This window comes from Myotis daubentonii, chromosome 12 (assembly GCF_963259705.1).
Source record: "Myotis daubentonii chromosome 12, mMyoDau2.1, whole genome shotgun sequence".
NCBI lineage: Eukaryota > Metazoa > Chordata > Mammalia > Chiroptera > Vespertilionidae > Myotis > Myotis daubentonii.
The window spans coordinates 78,504,373-78,525,591 of NC_081851.1; the positions used below are offsets into that span (position 1 = coordinate 78,504,373).

The 21,219-nt window shown below is 59.5% G+C and overlaps 1 protein-coding gene across 8 annotated transcripts in view; it reads right to left on the reverse strand.

Annotated features, from left to right (window-relative positions):
• The window catches only part of ASAP2 (ArfGAP with SH3 domain, ankyrin repeat and PH domain 2), a 91,459-nt gene that overhangs the window by 57,302 nt on the left and 12,938 nt on the right, over nt 1–21,219 (reverse strand). For 7 of the 8 annotated variants that reach the window (XM_059660569.1, XM_059660574.1, XM_059660572.1 and 4 more), the window contains one exon: nt 407–479. The exons of the other annotated variant lie outside the window; for it this stretch is intronic. In XM_059660569.1, coding sequence (XP_059516552.1) covers nt 407–479 — 73 coding nt within the window. The remainder of the gene's footprint in view (nt 1–406; nt 480–21,219) is intronic. 8 annotated transcript variants of the gene reach the window in all.

The following is a 21,219-nucleotide window of genomic DNA, read 5'->3' on the forward strand; positions in this document are numbered from 1 at the left end:
CAGGCACAGACAATGGGGCGGTGAGGGCCTGGGGCAGGGCCCGGAGGAGGTCAATGGGGGAGATAAGGGGACACGTGTAATACTTTCAACAATATTTATTTAAAAATAAAGAGCCCTAGCCAGTGTGGCTCAGTGGATAGAGCATCAGCCTGTGGACTGAAGGGTCCCAGGTTTGAAGCCGGTCAGGGCATACGCCTGGGTTGCGGGCTCGGTCACCAGTAGGGGGAATGTGGGAAGCAGCTGATTAATGATTCTCATCATTGATGTTTATATCTCTCTCTCCCTCTCTCTTCCTCTCTGAAATCAATGAAGGAAGGAGGGAGGGATTTAGTTGGTTATTCGCTAACAGTGACGGAGCTGGCGGCCTGGGGCTCAGGGGCGGTGCAGCCCAGGGCGGGCGACTCACCCAGCCCGGAGATGTTGATCGCTTTCACGGATTTCTTCATTTTGTACAGAACCATCCGGTCCACGTCCAGAGCCTGAAACGAGAGGACAGACTCATCAACACGGGGTGTGGGCTCCGGTCACGGCTACCGGAGGGTGGCCACGTGAGGGTCACTCCGAGGCCACTGTGGCTGCTTCGCGGGACAAATCCTGTGCAGCGCGAGGATCAGGCCGCCCTCAACGCTGACCCCTCCCGGGCCTCGCCCACCTGAAGCGTGTGAGCTGCCCCTGCACACACCCCGCCGGCCTGGGCCTCCTGTGAGAACCCGGTCCCCTTAGCCAACTCCACTGCTGACCCTCCGTTCCCCCTGGGCCGGGCCAGGCCTGGGCTCCAGGAACGTCGCGGGCAGGTGCACGGCTGGAGTGCGGTGAGGCGGACTGCCGTCACCCCACCCAGGACGCCACCTTGGACAGCGCCCCCTCCCCGGCCAGAGGCAGCCGGGCAGCAGGAGGCAGGCCCACGCTGGACTCGGAAAGGCCCAATCATACCCGTTTGCTGGTTTGGAAGGCGTGGTCCCCATCCCTGGCCAGGCCTCAGACTCCTCTCCAGAAAGCGGGGGGCGGGGGATGGGGGGTGGGGGGACAAGACCTCCTTTGCAAGGGCGACTGATGAAATAGACACTCGTGTATTTCACATTCAGCAAACGTTTACCGACCAGCCACCAGCGGCAGCGGCTGCGCACTCAGTGTGCCCTGCCCAGAGGTATGCACATGCAACGTGCTCAGGGATGCGGCTCGGAGGTCTAACACAGCTCCGCGTCTGCGCGGGCGACGGGAGAGGCTCCTTCCCACCCAGGGAACCCACAGGGGGCCGGCGGGCCACTCTGAGCTGTGCCGGGAGGGGGCCGCAGGGTCCCGGGATAGGGACACTGACCACAGGGCTCCTGCACGGACAAGTGATGCCCTCAGGGCACAGCCTGGCAGACACTTGCTAACAGTACCGATCGCTCATCCTGAGTTTTGACCATAAAATGTTGCAGCGCCTCTCACCTGTAACAGAGCGCCCGCCGCAGTCACGGGCTCTGGGCTCCGGGCTCTGGGCTCCAGTCCCCGGGGTCACCTCCCAAACCTACACTCAGCAGCATCCTAAGTCCTGGTTCTAACGCAACAACTTTATATATATTGATTGATTGATTTCAGAGAGGAAGGGAGAGGGAGAGAGAGAAACATCAATGAGAAAGAGTCATGGATGGGCCGCCTCCTGCACGCCCCACACTGGGGGTGGAGCCCACAATGGGGGCCTGTGCCCTGACCGGGAATGGAACATGACCTCCTGGCTCACAGGTCGACGCTCAACCACTGAGCCCTAAATAGGCCGAAGAAGGGGACCTTGCATCTGTTTAGGTGCATGTACAGCTGAGAGGAAACGGGAGAGAAGCACAAATGCCCGACCTGGGGACAACCCCGCCAACGACAGGGCCCCCGACGGGCTGAATTCTGAAGACAGCGAGGAGGTTCCACTCGCGAGAACGGCAGGCGGAGGGAGAACAGGCCGTGACTGTGAAGGGTGCCGTGTTGTCAGGAGCCTCCGGGCTCGCAAAGTCTAAGGCCCCCAGTGCCACCGCCTGCCGGGAGCCGGTCCATCCTTGCTGTTTCAAGGGACCTGGCATATATGGCATACGGTTCTTAATATGTTTGCTCACCTTCTTGGCGCTGTGTTTTAACCAAGGTCACCTCTCCAAGAAAGGTTGAATCCCCAGGTAGGGATTTTCCCCTGAAGTTAGGGAGGGAATAAAACCCCTCAACTAAGTGCCAGGCGGGTAATTAATCCCTTTAACTACGAACAATCATGCTTAAACTACATAATCTTTTCTCCCTGGAATGGAGATAAGAAACGCCCTAACCTTTGTAATAGAGATTGATAGGATTGAATCAACTGGTATAAATACAGTTGTAACAAGACAGAAACTCTCAGAACTTAGGACAGAATCAAGAAGACAGAACTCAGGAGACAGAATTCAGAAGACAGAACCTACACGGAGCCTAGAGACAGAAGAACTTCGCTGGCGAGAGCATGCCGGAGGATCCTGGAGAGGGACTGGCCTCGGAGCCTAGAGACAGAGCCTAGCGGGAGAACATGGCAAGGGATCCTGGACTGAACCTGACTACAGAGATTGGCAGGAGAACCTGACTGGAACCTGGACACTGAACCTGACTGGAGAGCCTGGACAGAACCTGGCTGGAGAACCTAGCGAGGGAACATGGCTACAGAACCTCGCTGGAGATCCGAAGCAGAACCTCTCTGGAGATCCGGGCTAGAGATCCTGGCTAGGCTGCTGATCAACTGAACGCTGTCTCCGTGTCATTCCTTCTTCGCCGACTCCGTCCACACCTTTGGGGACCCCTGGACCTGCTGGGGCAGGACCCCGGCAACCGCCCGCCCTGGACCCCGGCCCTGCACACGGCAGCAGTGAACGCCCGAGACACGGAAGCAGATGACGGGGAACGGCGGCTCCTGAAGTTGCCCGCCCTGGTGTTGGGGGGCGGGGAGGGGGAGCTTCTGGGAGATCTGGGGGAGCCGACAATGGGGTGAATGCACCAGCAGCACGGAAGGCCCCCCAGCGCCCGCCCTGGTGCCCTCTTCCCGGGGGAGACGCAGGGCAGGGCGCCGCCTGGGTCCCCAGACGCCTCCTGGCTCCGGCTCTGCCCCGGGACCGAGTGAGGAGCTCAGATACAAGGCCGGAGGCGCTGTCTCGGGGGGATCCTCACAAACAGGGGCCTCGTAGCAGAAGGTGCGCCCTCGTCACCGTCACAGAAGGAAGTGGGAGGAGGGGGGCGGCCCCACGCTGGGCTGGACCCAGAAGCCCTGAGGCGGGAGCAGCGGAGGCTGGGAAGGTGACCTTCGGCTGGGAGTGAGGTCAGCCTCCCACGAGGTCCCAGGCCCAGAAGACAATGGGGGAGAAGCAGGCGCTTTCCCCAGGGAACAGGATCGAGCTACGCGAATCCACCACGTGACGCACACAGGGGAGAGGCGATGTGAGAGAGCAGCTCTCTCTCTCTCTCTCTCTTTCTTTTTGAATATATTTTTATTGATTTCAGAGAGAGGAAGGGAGAGACAGAGAGAGGCTCACCCACGGAGGCGCCGGCCAGGCTCCTGCCTTCTCCAATGGAGTGCGGGTGTGATCGCGCCTCGACACTCGGACCTCCGGGAGCCCGAAGGCTGCCTCGCTTGTGACGCCCCGGGCGGTCAGTGTGGGACGCAGAGCTCTGGCCACCGCGCAGAGTCCCCTCTGCCGGCTTCTATCCCCTCAGCCGCCAGGCACCCCTCCTTCCCATCGGCCCCCACTTGACCGCGGGGCCTGGACTCCAGGGCCGCCGAGCAAGCTCCTCTGATCTCGGCTCCTGGAGGGGGTCCAGACGGCGAGTGGCTGAAAGTCCGACCTCGGATAAGTGGGCACGATTATGCCTAAGAGCCGGGACACGTCGCCAAGGCTACCAGAGGTTATCAGTGTGGAGGGCGCGGGGACTGGGGCCAAACAGGGACAGTGCCCCGGGTCCATGACTTGAGCGCAAGTAGAGAGGAAGGAGGAGGAGACGAGACAGCAACAGGAACTGGGAGCGTGTGCAGGAGTAACAGGGGCGGCTCCCACCCACTGACCAGCCACCCCCTGCCCGGTCCTGGCCCTGGCCCTGGGCCCTCTGAACACAGTTTCCTTGACTTGGAGACAATATCCTCCCCACATTTCAGATGAAGATGCTGAGACCTGAGGACGCTTGGGAGACGGGAGACACGAGCCAGGAAGCAGCACGGGTGGGACTCGAACCCTGGAACAAAGGCGCCAGTGTCCATCCATGTTCCTCCCACCCAGCCTCACGGCCTCAGACACCTTGTAACAGGCGCACCAGCAAGTCCACAGATGCACTCAGAGCAAAAGCAAGGTCGGGCCCAGCCTGGCGTGGCTCAGGGGCTGAGCGTCAACCCATGGACCAGGGGGTCATGGTTCGATTCCTGGGCAGGGCACATGCCTGGGTTGCGGGCTCGATCCCCAGTGTGGGGCGTGCAGGAGGCAGCCGATCCATGATTCTCTCATCACTGAGGTTTCTATCTCTCCCTCTCCTTCTCCCCTCCTCTCTGAAATCAATAAAAATACATTTAAAAAACAAAAACCAGGTCCAAGGCCAACGTCCTGTTGGGCAGGCGAGCAGCTGGCACTGACCACCTGGTGTCAGTGGGGCCCGAGCTCGGGGAGACTCCCCGGGCCTCTGGGGATCTGGAACCATCCCCAGACGGCATCCCCTTGGCAACGGGCAAGTCGGCCTTTTTAATTGAGGAGCAGAGAGTTCACCCTCATCAAGGTTTCCAGCTGCTCCCTCCGCAATGCCAAGTCCAGGCAGCCGGTGCCCTGGAAGCTCATGGGCAGGCCAGCTGCTGCTAGGCAGCCCCGTCCCCGACGACCAGGCGTCGCCTGCCTTTCCCACCAGGCGCTCCGGCGTGGGCAGATCCGGGCTCCGTGTGCTCACCGTCAGGCCGAGTGCCTGGAATCTCTATTTTAAAAAATATATTTTTACTGATTTCAGAGAGGAAGGGAGAGGGAGAGAGAGATGGAGACATAAATGATGCGAGAGAATCATCGACCGGCTGCCTCCTACTGGGGATCAAGCCCATAACCTGGGCACATGCCCTGCCCGGGAAATGAACGGTGACCTCCTGATTCGTAGGTCGACGCTCAACCCCTGAGCCACGCCGGCCGGGCTGGAATCTCTGTTAACAACAGCAGCGTGATGATTATACACCCTGTTGTCATTAATACTGGATCCTGCACCTGCTGCCAACCGTAGGCGTCACTGACCAGGCAGCATCGCACTGGCTCCTCCTGACCCCCCTGAGAGCAGGAGGCAGAGTAACCGGGGCCAGGCTACCAGCAGCCGGTCGCAGGTCACACCCGGTCGCAGCTCACATGCGGCCCAGGCTGTGCCGTTCAGCCGGCAGGTGCCCTGAGTGCCGGCTGCCTGCCCGTGACGCGTGTGCCCACCTGCCGCGTGCCCAGCAGCAGCGTGTTCCTGTGGGAAGCACCAAGCCCACGCGGTCTCCGCCGAGGCCGACAAAGGACCCCCTCACACTTTCCCTTCCTCTCACCACACACCCGCTGACACATACATAACCGATTAAATCCACCTCCCGGGCCGGCCGGCCTGGCTCAGGGGTTGAGTGTTGATCTATGAACCAGGAGGTCAGGGTTCCATTCCCCGTCAGGGCACATGCCTGGGTTGCGGGCTCAATCCCCAGTGTGGGGTGTGCAGGAGGCAGCCGATCCACGATTCTCTCTCATCATTGATGTTTCTCTCTCTCTCCCTTTCCCTTCCTCTCTAAAATCAATAAAAAATGTATGTATTTTTAAAATCCACCTCCTGCTCGCTCCATAAGCACTAAGGGGTGCCCGGCCGAGTGTTCGGGGCACAGTCATGAAGCATCGTCCACCCTGTGGCACCGCCTGAGAGACCCTGTTAGTGCTTCTGTCCCCGAACCACGCACACGTCGGAGCCCCCGAGGCAGAAGAGCCCCCCCTCCCGCCAGGGGAACTGCGAGGAGCCGGAGGAGCCAGAGGAGCCGGGAGCCACAGCCCGTCCTGAGAAGGGCTCTCTGACCACCCCCCCCCACGCCCAGATGCGACTGCAGGGTTTCACACCCTCCCTGCCTGTGTACATCAACGCTCGCTTGCTCCTCCAAAATCAAGCGTCCGCGCTTACCCCTAGCGTAACCCAGGCTTGTTCAGGGGCTCTGCATGTGAAGCCTGAATATAAGCAAAGGTCTGTACTGACGAATTTATACAAAAGAAATGTTTCCAGCCCTGGCCAGTATGGTTCAGTGGCTAGAGCACCGGCCTTTGGCATGAAGGGTCCCGGATTCAGTTCCAGTCAAGGGCATGCACCCCGGTTGCAGGCTCAACCCACACGAACATCTCTCTGTCTCTCCCCGTCCCTTTCACTCTAAAAATCAATGGAAAAACATTCTCGGGCAAGGACCAACCACAACAAAACAGGAAGCGGAATAAATGAATGTTCCCACCATTTCCCAAAAGGAAGCTTCAGCTCCACGCGTCATGTAACGAACCCACACGCACCCCCTTCTCGTCTGGGGGAACCGACTTTGCTGGTTCTTTTTGCCACACGGCTTCCTGGGAGGTCCGGCGTGAGAGGTTCTCAGCAGCCGGCCTGAGGAAGAGGAGTCGGCGTGTGACCCTTCGGACACAGAGAACCGGACAGGCGCCTCCTGCCCGAATTAGTCCCGGTCCAAACAGAACCGCGCCCGCCTCGCCAAGCGGCAACGCTGCCTCCTCTCCAGCCCCTACATGCCTGCACCATGCGGCCAGTCTAGCTCTCCTTTTCCCGGCGAACTAGATCGCGAAAGCATTTTAATTAAATTCGTCTGCACGACATCCACTCGGCAGATGCCTTGAAACAAAACATTTAACAGCTCCTCTCTGGGTCAGTCACGCCTTCCATCCGAGTCCCCGCGCCAGCTGTGATCGTGCTCTGCGAGCAACACTGCGCATCGTAAAAGCTGCTCGAGGCTTTGCTGAGGCCGGCGTTCCTGTTCTCACAGCGGCCTGCTCGCCTTGGCTCATCCCTGTGCCGTCCCTCCATCAGCACCGAGCGGCGCCCGTCACTCAGGGGGGGCCACAGTAAAGCAAGCAGGGGCGGCTGCTCGGGCAGCTCGAGCAAAATGTGTTTCTACGTCACTGGGCCTCAGCTACATACACGCCAGACACGCCACACACCATACACGCCACACACACCATACATGCCATATGCCACACACTCCAGACACGCCACACACACCGCACATGTCACACCCATCATACACGCCATACACACCACACACGCCACATACATCACACGCCACACACACACCATACATGCCACACACACCGCACATGCCACACACGCCAGAGCTGATGTTCGCCACGTGTCACACCTGATGGTCTGAACACGGGTACGTCTCACCTGACAGTCATCACAGACGCAAAAGCTGCATCCGCGCCCGGCTGGTGCAACTAAATGGTTGAGAGTCGACCTATGAACCAGGAGGTCGCGGTTCGATTCCTGGTAGGGCACAAGCTGGGGTTTCGGGCTCGATCCCCCGTGTGGGGCGTGCAGGAGGCAGCCGATCCATGATTCTCTCTCATTGTGGATGTTTCTATCTCTCTCTCTCTCCCTTTCTCTCAGATCAATAAAAATATATTTAAAAAATAAAAAAGCTGCGTCTCCAACATCGTGCTGCTCCAGAGGGGGCAGTTCTCATCCGCAAAGGAAGGAAGAAAAGAAAGAAATGCTAGCCGGCCGGTGTAGCTCAGCTGGGTGAGTGCTGACCTCAACCGATGGAGGTCACAGTTCTATTCCCATCAGTGCATGTGCCCAGTTGCGGGCTCGATCCCGAGTGTGGGGTGTGCAGGAGGCAGCCAGTCCATGATTCTCTCATTGTGGATGTTTCTATCTCTCTCCCTCTCCCTCTCCCCTTCCTGGCCTCTATGCAGGTTTCCGAGGAGCCACAGGCCGTGGATCCCCTCCTGCCGACAGCAATCCCGCCTCCAGCTCTTCTCCCCAAAGGCTCCAGAAAGAAGCCACGCTCCATCCGACCCAGGATCCGGCCCACGAGGCTCGTTCCGGGTGAGGCGCAGGCCTGACGGCTGCTCAGCGCTGACCGTGCTGGGGCAGCACCCGACCACCCGGGGGTGCGTCCGTCCGCCCAGAAGGAAGGGTGGGCGGCAGCAGACGGCCCGGCTGCCGGACGGCCTCCGTGCATTTGCTCAGCAAACATTACTCAGCACGGCGATGTGGGGCTCCGGGCTCCAGGCTCCGGGCTCGGCGCCAGACAGCCTCAGCCAGAGACAGAACCTGCCCGCCCCACCGCCCGGCCTGGGCCAGATCAGATCCTATCTGCAAACCACCAGGGCACGCTCCGGGGACGGCGGGCCAACGCCACGCCCATCAGCTACGGCCTGGCCGGGAAAATAAAGCTTCATTCCAGCACAGCACCCACCGTTGGCCTCACTTCCGAGACCAGAAACACACACACACACACACACACACACACACACACACACACCGAGCAGCTGTGAAATATACATCGCACCCTCACCTCCTTTTTCCCAGGAAGAAACAGGGCTGAGAGCCCGGCTGGCGTGGCTCAGTGGTTGAGCGTCCACCTATGAACCAGGAAGTCGGGGTTCGATTCCCGGTCAGGGCACACACCCGGTTGCAGGCTCGATCCCCAGTGTGGGTTGTGCAGGAGGCAGCTGATCCATGATTCCCTCATTATTGATGTTTCTCTCTCTCTCCCTTTCTCTCTGAAATCAATAAAAAGATGTAAAAAAATTAAAATAAAATAAAAAGAAACAGGGCTGTGAAAGGCTCACCAACTTGCCCAGAAACACAGAGATACCCAATAGTGAGGTCAGGTTTGAAATTCATGTGTGTCCGTCCAGTAACAAGATCCGCAGCCTGTCTCAGATGCTCCCCTAGGCCCTTGGTCGGCAAACGGCGGCTCGCGAGCCACATGCGGCTCTTTGGCCCCTTGAGTGTGGCCCTTCCTAAGCCTTAGGAGGACCCTAATTAAGTTAATAACAATGTACCTACCTATATAGTTTAAGTTTAAAAAATCTGGCTCTCAAGAGAAATGTCAATCGTTGTACTGGTGATATTTGGCTCTGTTGACTAATGAGTTTGCCGGCCACTGGCCTAGACATTCACCTTATTAGGGCCTATGCCACCGGGAGCCCTCTCTCCACCCGGCCCTCAGCCTCTCTTGCCTGATGAATTCATCCACTGAGATCAGAGCGTCACCCCTTCTTTGCTCCTCCCTTTCCCTGACTCGGCGGAGAGTCTGGCATGAAGCAGGTGCTTCCTAACGCGGGCTGAGCTGGAAACACAGGTCCACAGCGGGAAACGGACGGTCCTCTGTTTGTCTGCCGAGGCAGGAGCAGTCCCTTAACCCGAGTCCGTGTGCATGTGCGTGTGTGCCGGCCCTCAGCTCCACTGTGTGCGGGGAGCTCAGCCACGCCGCCGCTCAGCCGGCACAGCAGCCACGGGCCCACGGCTCACCAGAAAACCTTCCCCGGACACTGTTCAGCAAGTGCAGGTGTGATGTTTTCCATCACAGCAGTGCAAGCGGAATCTGTGCCGTCACTGCTTGATATTAGAAAACTCCTTCGTGGCCCTAACCGGTGTGGCTCAGTGGATGGAGCGTCGGCCTGCGGACCCAAGGGTCCCAGGTTCGATTCCGGCCAAGGGCATGTACCTGGGTTGCGGGCACATCCCCGGTGGGGAGTGTGCAGGAGGCAGCTGATCGATGTTTCTAACTCTCTATCCCTCTCCCTTCCTCTCTGTAAAAAATCAATAAAATATATTTTAAAAAAATAAAACCCCCTTCGTGGACATAGGCTGCACTGAGAAGCAAGACTGTGGTCTCAACAGGTAGACGTGGGAGCGAACGCTGTTGGGCTGGGGCGTGCACTGCTGTGCTCGTCCTGCGAGGGGGCTGGGAAGATGCACGTTAAACATCTCGTCTACGTGGTTCCAGGGAACTGTCCGCTGTTTCATCCCGGCTGCGTTCCTTCACACACACCAGCCCCGGAGGTGGCAGCAGAGGGAACAGGACTCCCCGTGGGAACGGAGGCCCCGGACCCACACCGAGCCCTGCTCTCCCCGGCGCGCGGCCCGCGGTGACGGAACCCACCCGTATCTTCTGTAGGACACGAGGGCGCTGCCCATGGCGATGTTCACGCCAGCTCGATGGGCTGGAGGGTTGCCATGGAACGGTGCTCCGTTAACGGCAGGGGGCGTGGAATTCACTTCCCTTCCCTTCCCAGGAGGACCCCGCGTCCTCATTGGTAAGATGAAGGGAATGTGCCTACGCCGCTGGGCCGTTAGAGGCCTAAGAGGCCGCACTGGTCTCGTGTCTGGCGTGTACTAGAGGCCGCAGGGCTTGCTGGCCCCGCCCCCCGCACACATGCCGTCACGCTACTCAAAATACAATGAAATGCCGGCCGGTGTGGCTCAGGGGTTGAGCGTTGACCTGTGAACCAGGAGATCGTGGTTCAGTTCCAGTCGAGGGCACATGCCCAGGTAGTGGGCTTGATCCCCAGTTGGGGGCGTGCAGGAGGCAGCAAATCAATGGTTCTCTCTCATCATTGGTGTTTCTATCTCTTTCTCCCTCTTCCTTCCTCTCTGAAATTAATAAAAATATATGCTTTTAAATACAATGAAGTGGCCCAGAGGCCAGCGGGTTCTATGCACACGGATCAGACGCAGAAGCAACGCTTCACGCCCAGGGGCCACTGTCCGCTCCGAGTGGACGGCAGGGCGTGCAGGCGGCGCTCCTCAAACCCCAGCACGAGGGCACGGCATCTGTGCGCCCTGCGCCCACGGCGCCCACCCCACAGGGCGGCGCAGCGTCAGAAACACAACGTCACTCCCCGCGTCAACAAGCCCAGCGGAAGCCACGTGGCCACGGCCGGCCGTCGACAACATTGAACCGCCCTTCGTGACGGAAGCGCTCGCAGCCTGGAGCGGGAGGCATCTGATAAAGGCAGGCACGTCACCTGTGCTGGCCCAGAGGTCAGAGGTCAGAGGTCAGCACCGGCAGGGACGCCTACCTGCCCGCCAAGAGAGCAAGGACAGGAGGGAGAGGCACACGGACCGGAAGGAAAAAGGCAGCCGCGAGTCACAGATGACAGGACCATCTACTTCAAAATCACTAAGGAATTTACCAAAAAAAAAGCTACCAGCCGCCCGAGTGAGATTCCAGCAGGAGGGAACTGGGGAGGGGAGTGGGGAGGGCACTGGGGAGGGAAGTGGGGAGGGGAGTGGGGAAGGGACTGGGTGGGTGGCGGCAATGCCCCATATCTCGATCACCAGCTCATTGAACTGCATTCTTTACGTCCGACTTGTCAGAAGTCACTTACACCGCAAGAGAGCAGAACAGGAAACAGGGCTGGACCGCAGGGCTCAGAGCACAGCCTCCCCCCTCACACACGTGCGCACTCACACACGTGCGCACTCACACACGCGCGCACATGCTTACATACATGCTCTCATACACACATGCTCACACATGCACACACATACTCTCTCGCTCACACACACGCTCACACAGCGCTGCACTTGGACCTGAAACACGTCAAGCCCTGCGGCCCCGTCTCGGGGAATCTCTGACTCGACTCTCAGAAGAGGCCGGAGGGAGGCTTCTCGGTGACACGGGGATGGGAGCGAGCGGGGCTCGGGCTGCGGCCCCCGAGGCTGCACACAGCGGACACGGTGACAGACCCTGAGGGTCACGCTGAGGCTCCCGGCTCCCCCGGTCTACTAGCGCTGGGGCTCCGGGTGCGGACACGGGCTCCAGGCGGAGGGAGGGGCTCGGCCGCGGACACCGAGGTTCCTCCCGGAGACCAGAGGGGGGTCGTTAGACACAGAGCACATGGCGGCACGGCGGACGTGAGCGTGTCTCTTCCGTGCAGTCACGCAGGGATCCGTGTGCAAGACCCGGCAGCCCCCGGGGCACAGACCTGGTGAGCATGGCCGGACCAGGCTCCGCACGGCACCTGCAGGCCCCGCCCAGCTGGGGGGAGGGAAACCACAGGGAGCACACGCCAGCGAGCTGCACGCGGCCCACGGAACCACAGCCACGGAACCACACGGCAGACAGCGCCGCTCGCCCCTAACTTCCTCCTCCTCTTCTTTTTTAATTGATTTCAGAGAGGAAGGGAGAGGGAGAGAGAAACATCAGTGATGAGAGAGAATCATGGATCAGCTGCCTCCTGCACACTCCCACACTGGGGATCGAGCCCGCAAACCAGGCCTGTGCCCTTGGCCAGCATCGAACCCGGGACCCTTCAGTCTGCAGGCCGATGCTCTATCCACTGAGACACACTGGCTAGTCGCCCGTAACTTCTTTACCTGGCCGTTCATGTTGGAATAAATACACTTTTTACCTGTGTAGGGAGCGACCTGTCTACCGGTTTTTCTCGAGACAGCCACTCCCCACGCAGGCAGGAGCAGTGAGCCTACTGTGTGCAGTGCGCGTTCCTAGGTCAGACCTGACCGTCCGTCCTGGTGGCTTGGAGCCCAGCCTCCCCTCGCACAGCAGACGGACCCAGCGACGCTGCCTCCCCCCAGAAGGGACACAGGGCCCGCCGCTCCTGCTCATGCGAGGCCCCAGGAAGGCCCAGGCCAGCTCGCGACGAAGCTGGGACGCCTCCATCTTCACCGGTCAAAGCAAAGTCAGAGCAGCCACAGCCAGCGGACGGAGCAGGTTCCCTGCCCTCCTTCCTACCCCCCACCCACCAGCCTGTCCCACCCCTTACTCAGCCCCGAGCCAGGCATGGAGGGCTCCCTCCGCCTGCTCTGCCGGCCAGTCCTCCCCCCACTCCCACTCCTGCCCAGGCCCTGACCTCAGGCCTGGGGCTGAGCCCTGCACCGCCTGCCTCTCCGCCTCTCCCGGGTCTGCCTGTCTGCCCCTCCCGGCCTCCGCTCCAGGCCTCTGAGGCTTCCGCCCCATCCCGTCCGGTGCCCTCAGAGCGCCAAGCCCCCCACAGGCGAGAACAGGCTCCGCCCCTCGGAGGCAGCTCCCAACAAGGAAATAACCCAGAAGTCAACCACCTCCGGAAACAAACCTTCACCGGCGCAGGAAGAGAAAGGAAGAAAATCAAGAAGAATGTGAACGTGCTGGACACGCGCTGCAGCGCTCCATTCTGAAGCAGGGCACCGTTCCCAAAGCAAAGGCTCTGTGGTGTGTGTTTCATACACACGCCCACTACACACACACACACACCCCTACACACAACCACCACACACCTACACATACACACCACTACACACACAAACCACTATACACACACCACACACACCATCTACACGTATACACACACCACACATACACCACTACACACACAAACCACAACACACACACATACACACCCACCCACATATACAAGCCCCCTACGCATATACACACACCATCACACACACACCACCACACACACCACTACACAGACCCATTCCTACACATACACACCACTACACACACAAACCACTATACACACAACACACACACCCACTACACATACACACCCACCTATACATATATACACACCATCACACATACCACTACACAGACCCATTCCTACACAAACACACCACTACACACACAAACCACAACACACACACTACACATACATACCCACCTACATATACAACCCACCTACGCATATACACACACCATCACACATACCACTACACACACAAACCACAACACATACACACCCACTACACACACATATACCCCTACACATACAACCCACCTACGCATATACACACACCATCACACACACACCACCATACACATTCCTACACATACACACCACTACACACACAACACACACCATCTACACATATACACACACCACTACACACACAAACAATACACACACAACCCACTACACATACACACCCACCTACACATATACACCCACCATCACATACACGCACCACCACACGCACACCGCAACACACACACCACCTACACATATACACACATACCACTACATATACACACACCACTACAGACACATCCCTACACATACACCACACACACCACACACACACACACACTAATGGGGTAATAGATTGCTTTTAATTTTTTTACAATTTCATCCATCTTTAAATTTCCCTTTAACTCTCGCGTGGTAAGTGTGCACCGTGTGCTCCCCAGCTGCTGCTCAGAGGACTCCTGCAAGCAGCGCTGTCTGAGTCCCGTGCACCCCCCCCACACACACACACACATATGGAGACAGCCAGCTGTTTGGTCAAAAGGCCGCCTAACTCAGTCAGGTTCAAAACCCATGCCCAGCCTGTGTGGCTCAGTAGTTGAGCATTGACCCAGAAGCAAGAGGTCGCCGGTTCAGTTCGATTCCCAGTCAGGGCACACGCCCAGGTTGCAGGCTCGATCCCCAGTGGGGTACGTGCAGGAGGCAGCGGATCCATGATGATGTTTCTCTCTCAGGAATGTTTCTCTCTCTATCTCTCTCCTTCTAAAAACCAATTAAACAAAAACAAAACCCAGGCCCCACCTCTGAGCTGATTGCTCCCCCCAATCTGCAGCTGCCCACAGATCCTGCCGACAGCACGGGAGGGACAGTGCCGGTGGGCACGCATAGGTCCAGGCAGGGCAGCCAAACACCTGGAGAAACTCAGCTCCAGAAGCCAGGCGAGGGGGGGGGGGGCGGGCATCCCTCAGCCCCTCCCTCCACACTTCCCCAAACAGGACGCGCCAATCAGTGAGTCACAGGGTCCAGGGCATTTCTAGAAACCCACTGCAAGGAAGGTGTGGAGAACGTGTGAGGAAAGAGCAGCGGCCACGCGCACAGCTCAGCGCCCGCGCAGGGCAGGAGCACGCTCTGCTGGCCCGGACACCTGGCCCCGAGTGGGCGACCAGCCCGCCGCCTCACCCGCCCCTGCTCAGCGGGAGTCCGCCCCTGGGCCCTGCACCCCAGCAGACCCATCTTCCTGCACCTCCAGGCCCACCCATCGGCTCAAACCTGGGCTTTCTCACGGCAGAGCCCCAGCTTTTGGGCGGGGCCTGCTTCACAGCCAGTGAGTCATGGCCCCCCCACCTCGGGGCTTCCTAGGGCCTGGAGGAAGGATCTCAGGCACCAGCGCCCTCAGCACCCAGCACCGTTGCCTTGCATTGGTGTCCTGTGTCCTCCCAGCCTCCCTCCACTACCTGAGGCGGCAGCAGCTGCCAGGAGCCCCCAGCAGGCCACAGGCTCTGGGCTCCAGGCTCTACCTCCATCTTCTCACCTAATTCTCACGCCCATCCTGTACCCAGGCGGTATTATTACCAGTTACGGATTCAGGGAGCTCAAGGTCAGAATGCTGAGGGGCAGCGTACAGTGACTCGAGAGCCAGGCTGGCCCAGCTGGTGGGGCTCAGGGGTTGAGCGTCGCCCTATGAACCAGGATGTCACGCTCTGATTCCTGGTCAGGGCACAGGCCTGGGTTGTGGGTTCGATCTCCAGTAGGGGGTGTGCAGGAGGAGCCCATCAAGGATTCTCTCTCATCACTGATGTTTTTCTCTCTCTCTCTCCCTTCCTCTCTGAAATCAATAAAAAGACATTAGAAAATTTTAAAAAAAAGAATCAGGCAGGGGTTGACACGCCTGCTTTACCGCTGTGTGGTCCTGGGAAATCCTTAAACTGTGTCCCAGCTTCCTCTTCGTTAAACACGGGGCCACACGGCACCTGCCCACAGGGTGTCACAGGACTAAATACATGTAACGTCTGTTGACACACAGCACCTGGCACGCGGTTACGCGCTTTGTAAGTGGTTGTTAAGTAAACAGCTGATCTGCCCAGGGCCATCCGGGTGTCAGTGGGTGAAATCGGTGTCTGAGTTCAGCTTCCACCGTTTCCAAAGCAGGTGCCCTACCCATCTCGGGGGGCTGAGGAGGAACCGACGCCTCCTGGGAGAGGCCCCCATCTCCTCGTCCTTTTGTTCCTGACACACGCACTGGTCCTGGGCTGCCACACACATTCCAGCAGCGCCAGCCAACGAGGGACAGCCGAGGAATTTATAAAAACCTGTTCCTGAAAGAGATGAGCCACACCAGAGAGGGAGCAGGGCCTGCAAAATCAAACAAACAAACAGCATGAACGCCTCTCGCGGAGGTGACCGTCACCTGGTCTCCACGTTGATCCTGGAGGCCTTAACGTGAACAAGTAAATAAATTCCCAGAGGACACGACACGTGGGAGGACACTCGGGAAGACACGAGGGAAGCCAGGCGACCGGCCGCTGGGCCCCAGGGCTTCTCAATTCCTCTACTATCTGACAGGCTCTTAAAGCCCCCCCCTCCCCATACCAGCCTCCGTTATCCCATTATCACCGTCACAGGGACAGGATCCCTATCGCCACAGCAGCCCTGGGGGCCTAACGTCCGCCTCTCGCCTCCTGCCCCCTCGCCTCTCGGAGGACAATTAGATGCCGGTTCTGAATCTACAAGAAACGCCCTTGGCCCACTGAGGAGAAGAAAGCACGGCGCCAGGTGGGCAGGTTCCCTTCCTATTAAGCAGCCGCTGGAACCGCGCAGGTGACCAGGAGCCCTGCCGGGGACGGAGCCGGAACAAGGCGGCAGCCGGGCGCACGGGGTCCCCTCCTCAGAGGGCAAGGCCCCGGCATCCCGTCCACCCTCACGGTGGCCTCCTAACCGATCGAGCCCCTCAAATCTCCCTACCTCTTTAAGCATCAACGCTCACTCATTCAACCTGTCAAACAGTATCTTCCGCGATTCAAGTCTCTTTCCATGGCCAGAGAAACAAGGTCTCTATAAACCAGTCACACCAGCGGCCAGAGAAACAAGGTCTCTATAAACCAGTCACACCAGCGGCCAGAGAAACCACGTTCCCATAAACCACTAATACCAGGGGCCGGAGAAACAGTGTTCCCATAAACCACCCCACCAGCCCCTGGGAGCTGCAACCTCAGCTGGCCTGCCGGTCCGTGTCATTCATTCAACAAACATGTGCTACGCGTGTTGTGTGCCGGCCGTCATTCTGGGGCTGGGGCAGGTGGCCTAAAAGCAGCCGTCCCCGGCCCAAGGGTGGCAAGTGTGATGCTCAGGGGGGGAGTCTGCAAAGAGCGCACTGCACGAGGGGGGAGGGTCGGGCCCACAGAACCAGCATGGGGACGCGGAGCGCACACGCTGGGGACGCCCAGGACTGGGGAACGCCCAGGGTCAGGGGACACCCAGGGCCGGGGGACACTCAAGGCAGGGGGATGCCCAGGACCAGAGACAGCGGGCCTGCTGCTCCAGGGGTGCCCATGAGCCAGAACATGGCCCTCAGACAGGCAGGAGGCAGCAGGAGCAGGGCAGGGGTGGGGGTGAGGACAGGGCTCTCGGGACACAAGCCCGGCAGGCGCCCAGGTGTCCCGCGGGCACTAGGCTGAGCCTGGCTTCCCGGAGGCGGCCGCTTTGTGGTACAAAGAGCACAGCTCACGGCACTCGCTAAGCAGGCGGCAGGCCGGCCTGATTCTGGACCGGAACCCAAGTCGGTATAAAGCCCGGGCCCTTCCCCCCACGCGATGCCCACACAGGTGGGACTCGAATTAGACGGGGCTTCATGTGCGTCCAGAACACACCCCCCAGACCGAGGCCAACCAGTGAAGGGCCAAAGGGAGGCCCCCCCTGCCCCCTGCAGAGTGGCCCGTCCTGCCCGGAGGGTGGGAGGCAGGACCCGCCAGAGAGCCAGGCCCGCCTGTGCCCACCTTCCCTTCGCTGCTGGCGCCTTCGCTTGCAGAAAGGGAAGCTCTCGCCCAGGCTGCTGCGAGGAGAAAGGGAAGGAAGTGGGCAGGGAAAGTGCCCGGCAGCGACCACAGAGGCCCGCCAGCGGCGAGCTCCCTCCGGGACCGACCCGGGCAGGGGGCAGGTCTGCGTGGTCAGGAGGCGGGAAGCTGACGTCTGACCAGGTGAACCAGCCAAGGGCCTCCCTTGCACCCCAGCTCCCCCTCCAGTCCCCGCCCCCCCCAACCCCCCGCGGGCTCTGTGCCCAAACAGCCTGGCCCCCGCCTGGCCTTCCTGGCTGCCTTCCCGCAAAACCCACACAGAGCCCCTCCCATCTGATTGAAAGGGTTTGCAGCGATTAGAAAAGGCAGGCGTTTCCCTGCGAACCTTCCCTCCCGTGGGGAGGCGTCCCTGCCTTCCCCGCCTGTCCCGCTCCCGCTGAGACGGAGGCCGGGATGTCCCCTTGGTCGGGTGGCTCAGGAGACCGGGCACGGCTTGTGGCATCGTGGTTCTCCGGAGCCCAGGCCACAGGTGGGAGCTGCTCCCCTCCCCACCCCCCCACCCCCAGGGACAGCCTGGCAATGGGGATGGGCCCGCCCGCGGGGGAGCCGGCACTGCAGCAGCCGGGTCCAGAGACCTCACGGGCTCAGCCGCGGTGACAGGAGACCCAGTGCCACGTCACCACCACTGGGCCCTACAGGACCTGGGCAGCCAGCCTGTCCACTCCGCAGGCTGCCACAGGACTGCCTCTCCCACCGCGCTCACCAAGCCTCACCAAGCCGGAGTGTAACTGTGCTCACACACCCGCTTACCTGGGAGCCTGTGGCCTAGAAACCGGGCTCTGTTCATGTTCGTAAACAGCCCCGCGCCTGTCAGAGCCCGCAGCCCCGATGAATGAGGAGGAATACGCAAACTCCATCACCTCGGAGCTGCTCTCAACCAACGCCTTCGGAGGGTGAGGCCAGCGCCCCTTCATGCACACTAAGCCCAGCATGACCCTCCACCCCCCACCCCTCCCCCTCCCCCGCAGACAGGGGAGCCTCTGGAGCTGGGGGTTCTTGACCGGAACCCAGGCCGGAGCAGTGAGGGCCATTGGGGTGCACGTGAGGGCCTCAGGGTGCCAGTGAGGACCTTTGGGTGCAGTGAGGGCCTTTGGGTACAGTGAGGGTCTTTGAGGTGCGGTGAGGGCCTTTGGGGTGCAGTGAGGGCCTTTGGGTGTAGTGAGGGCCTTTGGGTGCAGTGAGGGCCACTGGGGTGCAGTGAGGACCATGGGGGTGAGGTGAGGGCCTCAGGGTGCCAGTGAGGGCCTTTGGGGTGCAGTGAGGGCCTCAGGGTGCCAGTGAGGGCCTTTGGGTGCAGTGAGGGCCTCTGGGGTGCAGTGAGGGCCTCTGGGGTGCCAGTGAGGGCCTTTGGGGTGCAGTGAGGGCCTTTGGGGTGCAGTGAGGGCCTTTGGGGTACAGTGAGGGCCTGCAGGTGATGGAAATGTCCCTGAGAAGCAGAAGGAAGTAGGACTGAGGACACATGACTGTGCCCATAAAACTAACACTCCAGGTGCACAGCACTATGGGAAGCGCATACTGTCTCCTCTACTGAGCCGCATAAATCTACATACATTAGGTATCAATAGAAATCATTTGCATACGGGTGTGCGGCTCACACAGTCTGCTGTCCCTTGAATGCCGAGAAATTCCAGGGCCCAGGCACCGTGGCTGCGGCCTGTCGAGGCGGCAGCAGCTGGAGACCACCCCCTCCCCGCACAGACGAGCTCGCTCAGGGCGAAGGTGCCGCCATCTGCCGTGTCAACGCAACTCAGACGCACCTCTCAGCCCCAGGGCTCTGTCCCCTGCAGCCACCCGACCGCCCCTCCCCACAGAGGAGCCCTGGACTCAAACAGCAAAGCACAGCCAGCAAAGGAGTGAGAGGAGGGAAACGTGGGGGCAGGACGGACGGACGGACGGACGGAAACCCGGGTGCCACTCAGCTCCCACCTGACCCCTCTCCTTCTCCTGCAGGCTAACCGCGCGGACGGGAGGGAGGAAAGCAGAACTCGGCAGCGAGACCAGAATGCTCACTGGGACACACGAGGGAGTGCATTTTAACACGGAAGGAAGCCAGACTCCCAAAGACGCTCCACTCAACGGTAAATACTGCCAGACGGTCCGGCGGCGGGGCTCAGGGGCTGGGCGTCAGCCTAGGAACCAGGAGGTCAGGGTTCGATTCCCGGTCAGGGCACAGGCCCGGGTTGCGGGCTCCATCCCCAGTGGGGGGCGTGCATACGGGAGGCAGCCGATCCACGGTTCTCTCTTACCATTGATGTTTCTATCTCTCTCTCCCTCTTCCTTCCTCTCTGAAATCAATAAAAATATTTAAAAACTAATAAAATAACAATAAAGACAGCAACAGAGTAACAACACTTTATCTTTTGAGATAAAGACGCTGCACGAAGACCTTGCTAAGCACGCGGGCTGTGTGCAGGCGCGGGTACCCAGAGATGCCACGCCCGCACCTTTAAAAACCCAACCCAACGATCACTGAGTGGCTCCCGGATACCCTGGTGGTTCTGGGCACAGCGCGTTTTTCATTGACGAGAGACGTCGGATCCTGGCTCGGGCCCAGGGCGACCACTAAGGACCCTGTTTTGTGAAGCCACACGCCCCCGGGAGGCTGCTGCCCACCCACCAGGCTTTCAAACAGTCGAGTGGAAAGGAAAGTAACAGCTTCTTATGAAAAAGCAGCTCCTGGGCTCAGGAGTTCGCAGTTTGGCCGCAGGAAGTACGAACACAAACACAGGAAGCAGGTCCAGGGAGACCTCCATCACGGAATGCCAGGGGGAGGGCCGCGGGGTCCGGCCCGCAGGACACAGGCGCCCAACACCCGTCCTCCCCGCAGCCTGCGCTCCGACAAGGAGGGACTGAAGGGGGTGGCACACATCCCAGGTCTGTCCCAGGGACGGGCGGGCGGACGGACAGATGGACCAATGAATGGACCCATCAGTGGACTGAAGGCTCCATGGATAGATAGGTGGATGGACAGATGGATCAAAGAGGGATGAACCAAGATAGTCCAAGACCGATTGCTCTAAGAGTCGAGGAAAGCAAGCAGTTCTGATGGGCTGGGTGTGTTGGGGACGGTGTGGCAGAAGGGAAGGCATGATGGACACACTGCTCCATGAAGAAACGGTACTTGCACTGGGATGTGTTACAGGGTAGAGATTTGATGGCTCTCAACAGCGATTTTCCTGGTCCTCTGATCGTTTCAAAGGCTGGCACCACAACCTTGACTTTGCACATCAAACACACTGATTTCTATAAGTACAGCAAACCCTTTAGGTGCAGTGGTTCTCAACCTTCCTAACGCCGCGACCCCTTCATACAGTTCCTCATGTTGTGGTGACCCCCAACCATAACATCATTTTCGTTGCTACTTCATGACTGTAACTTTGCTACTGTTATGAATCGTCATGTAAATACCTGATATGCAGGATGTATTTTCAGGGGTCATG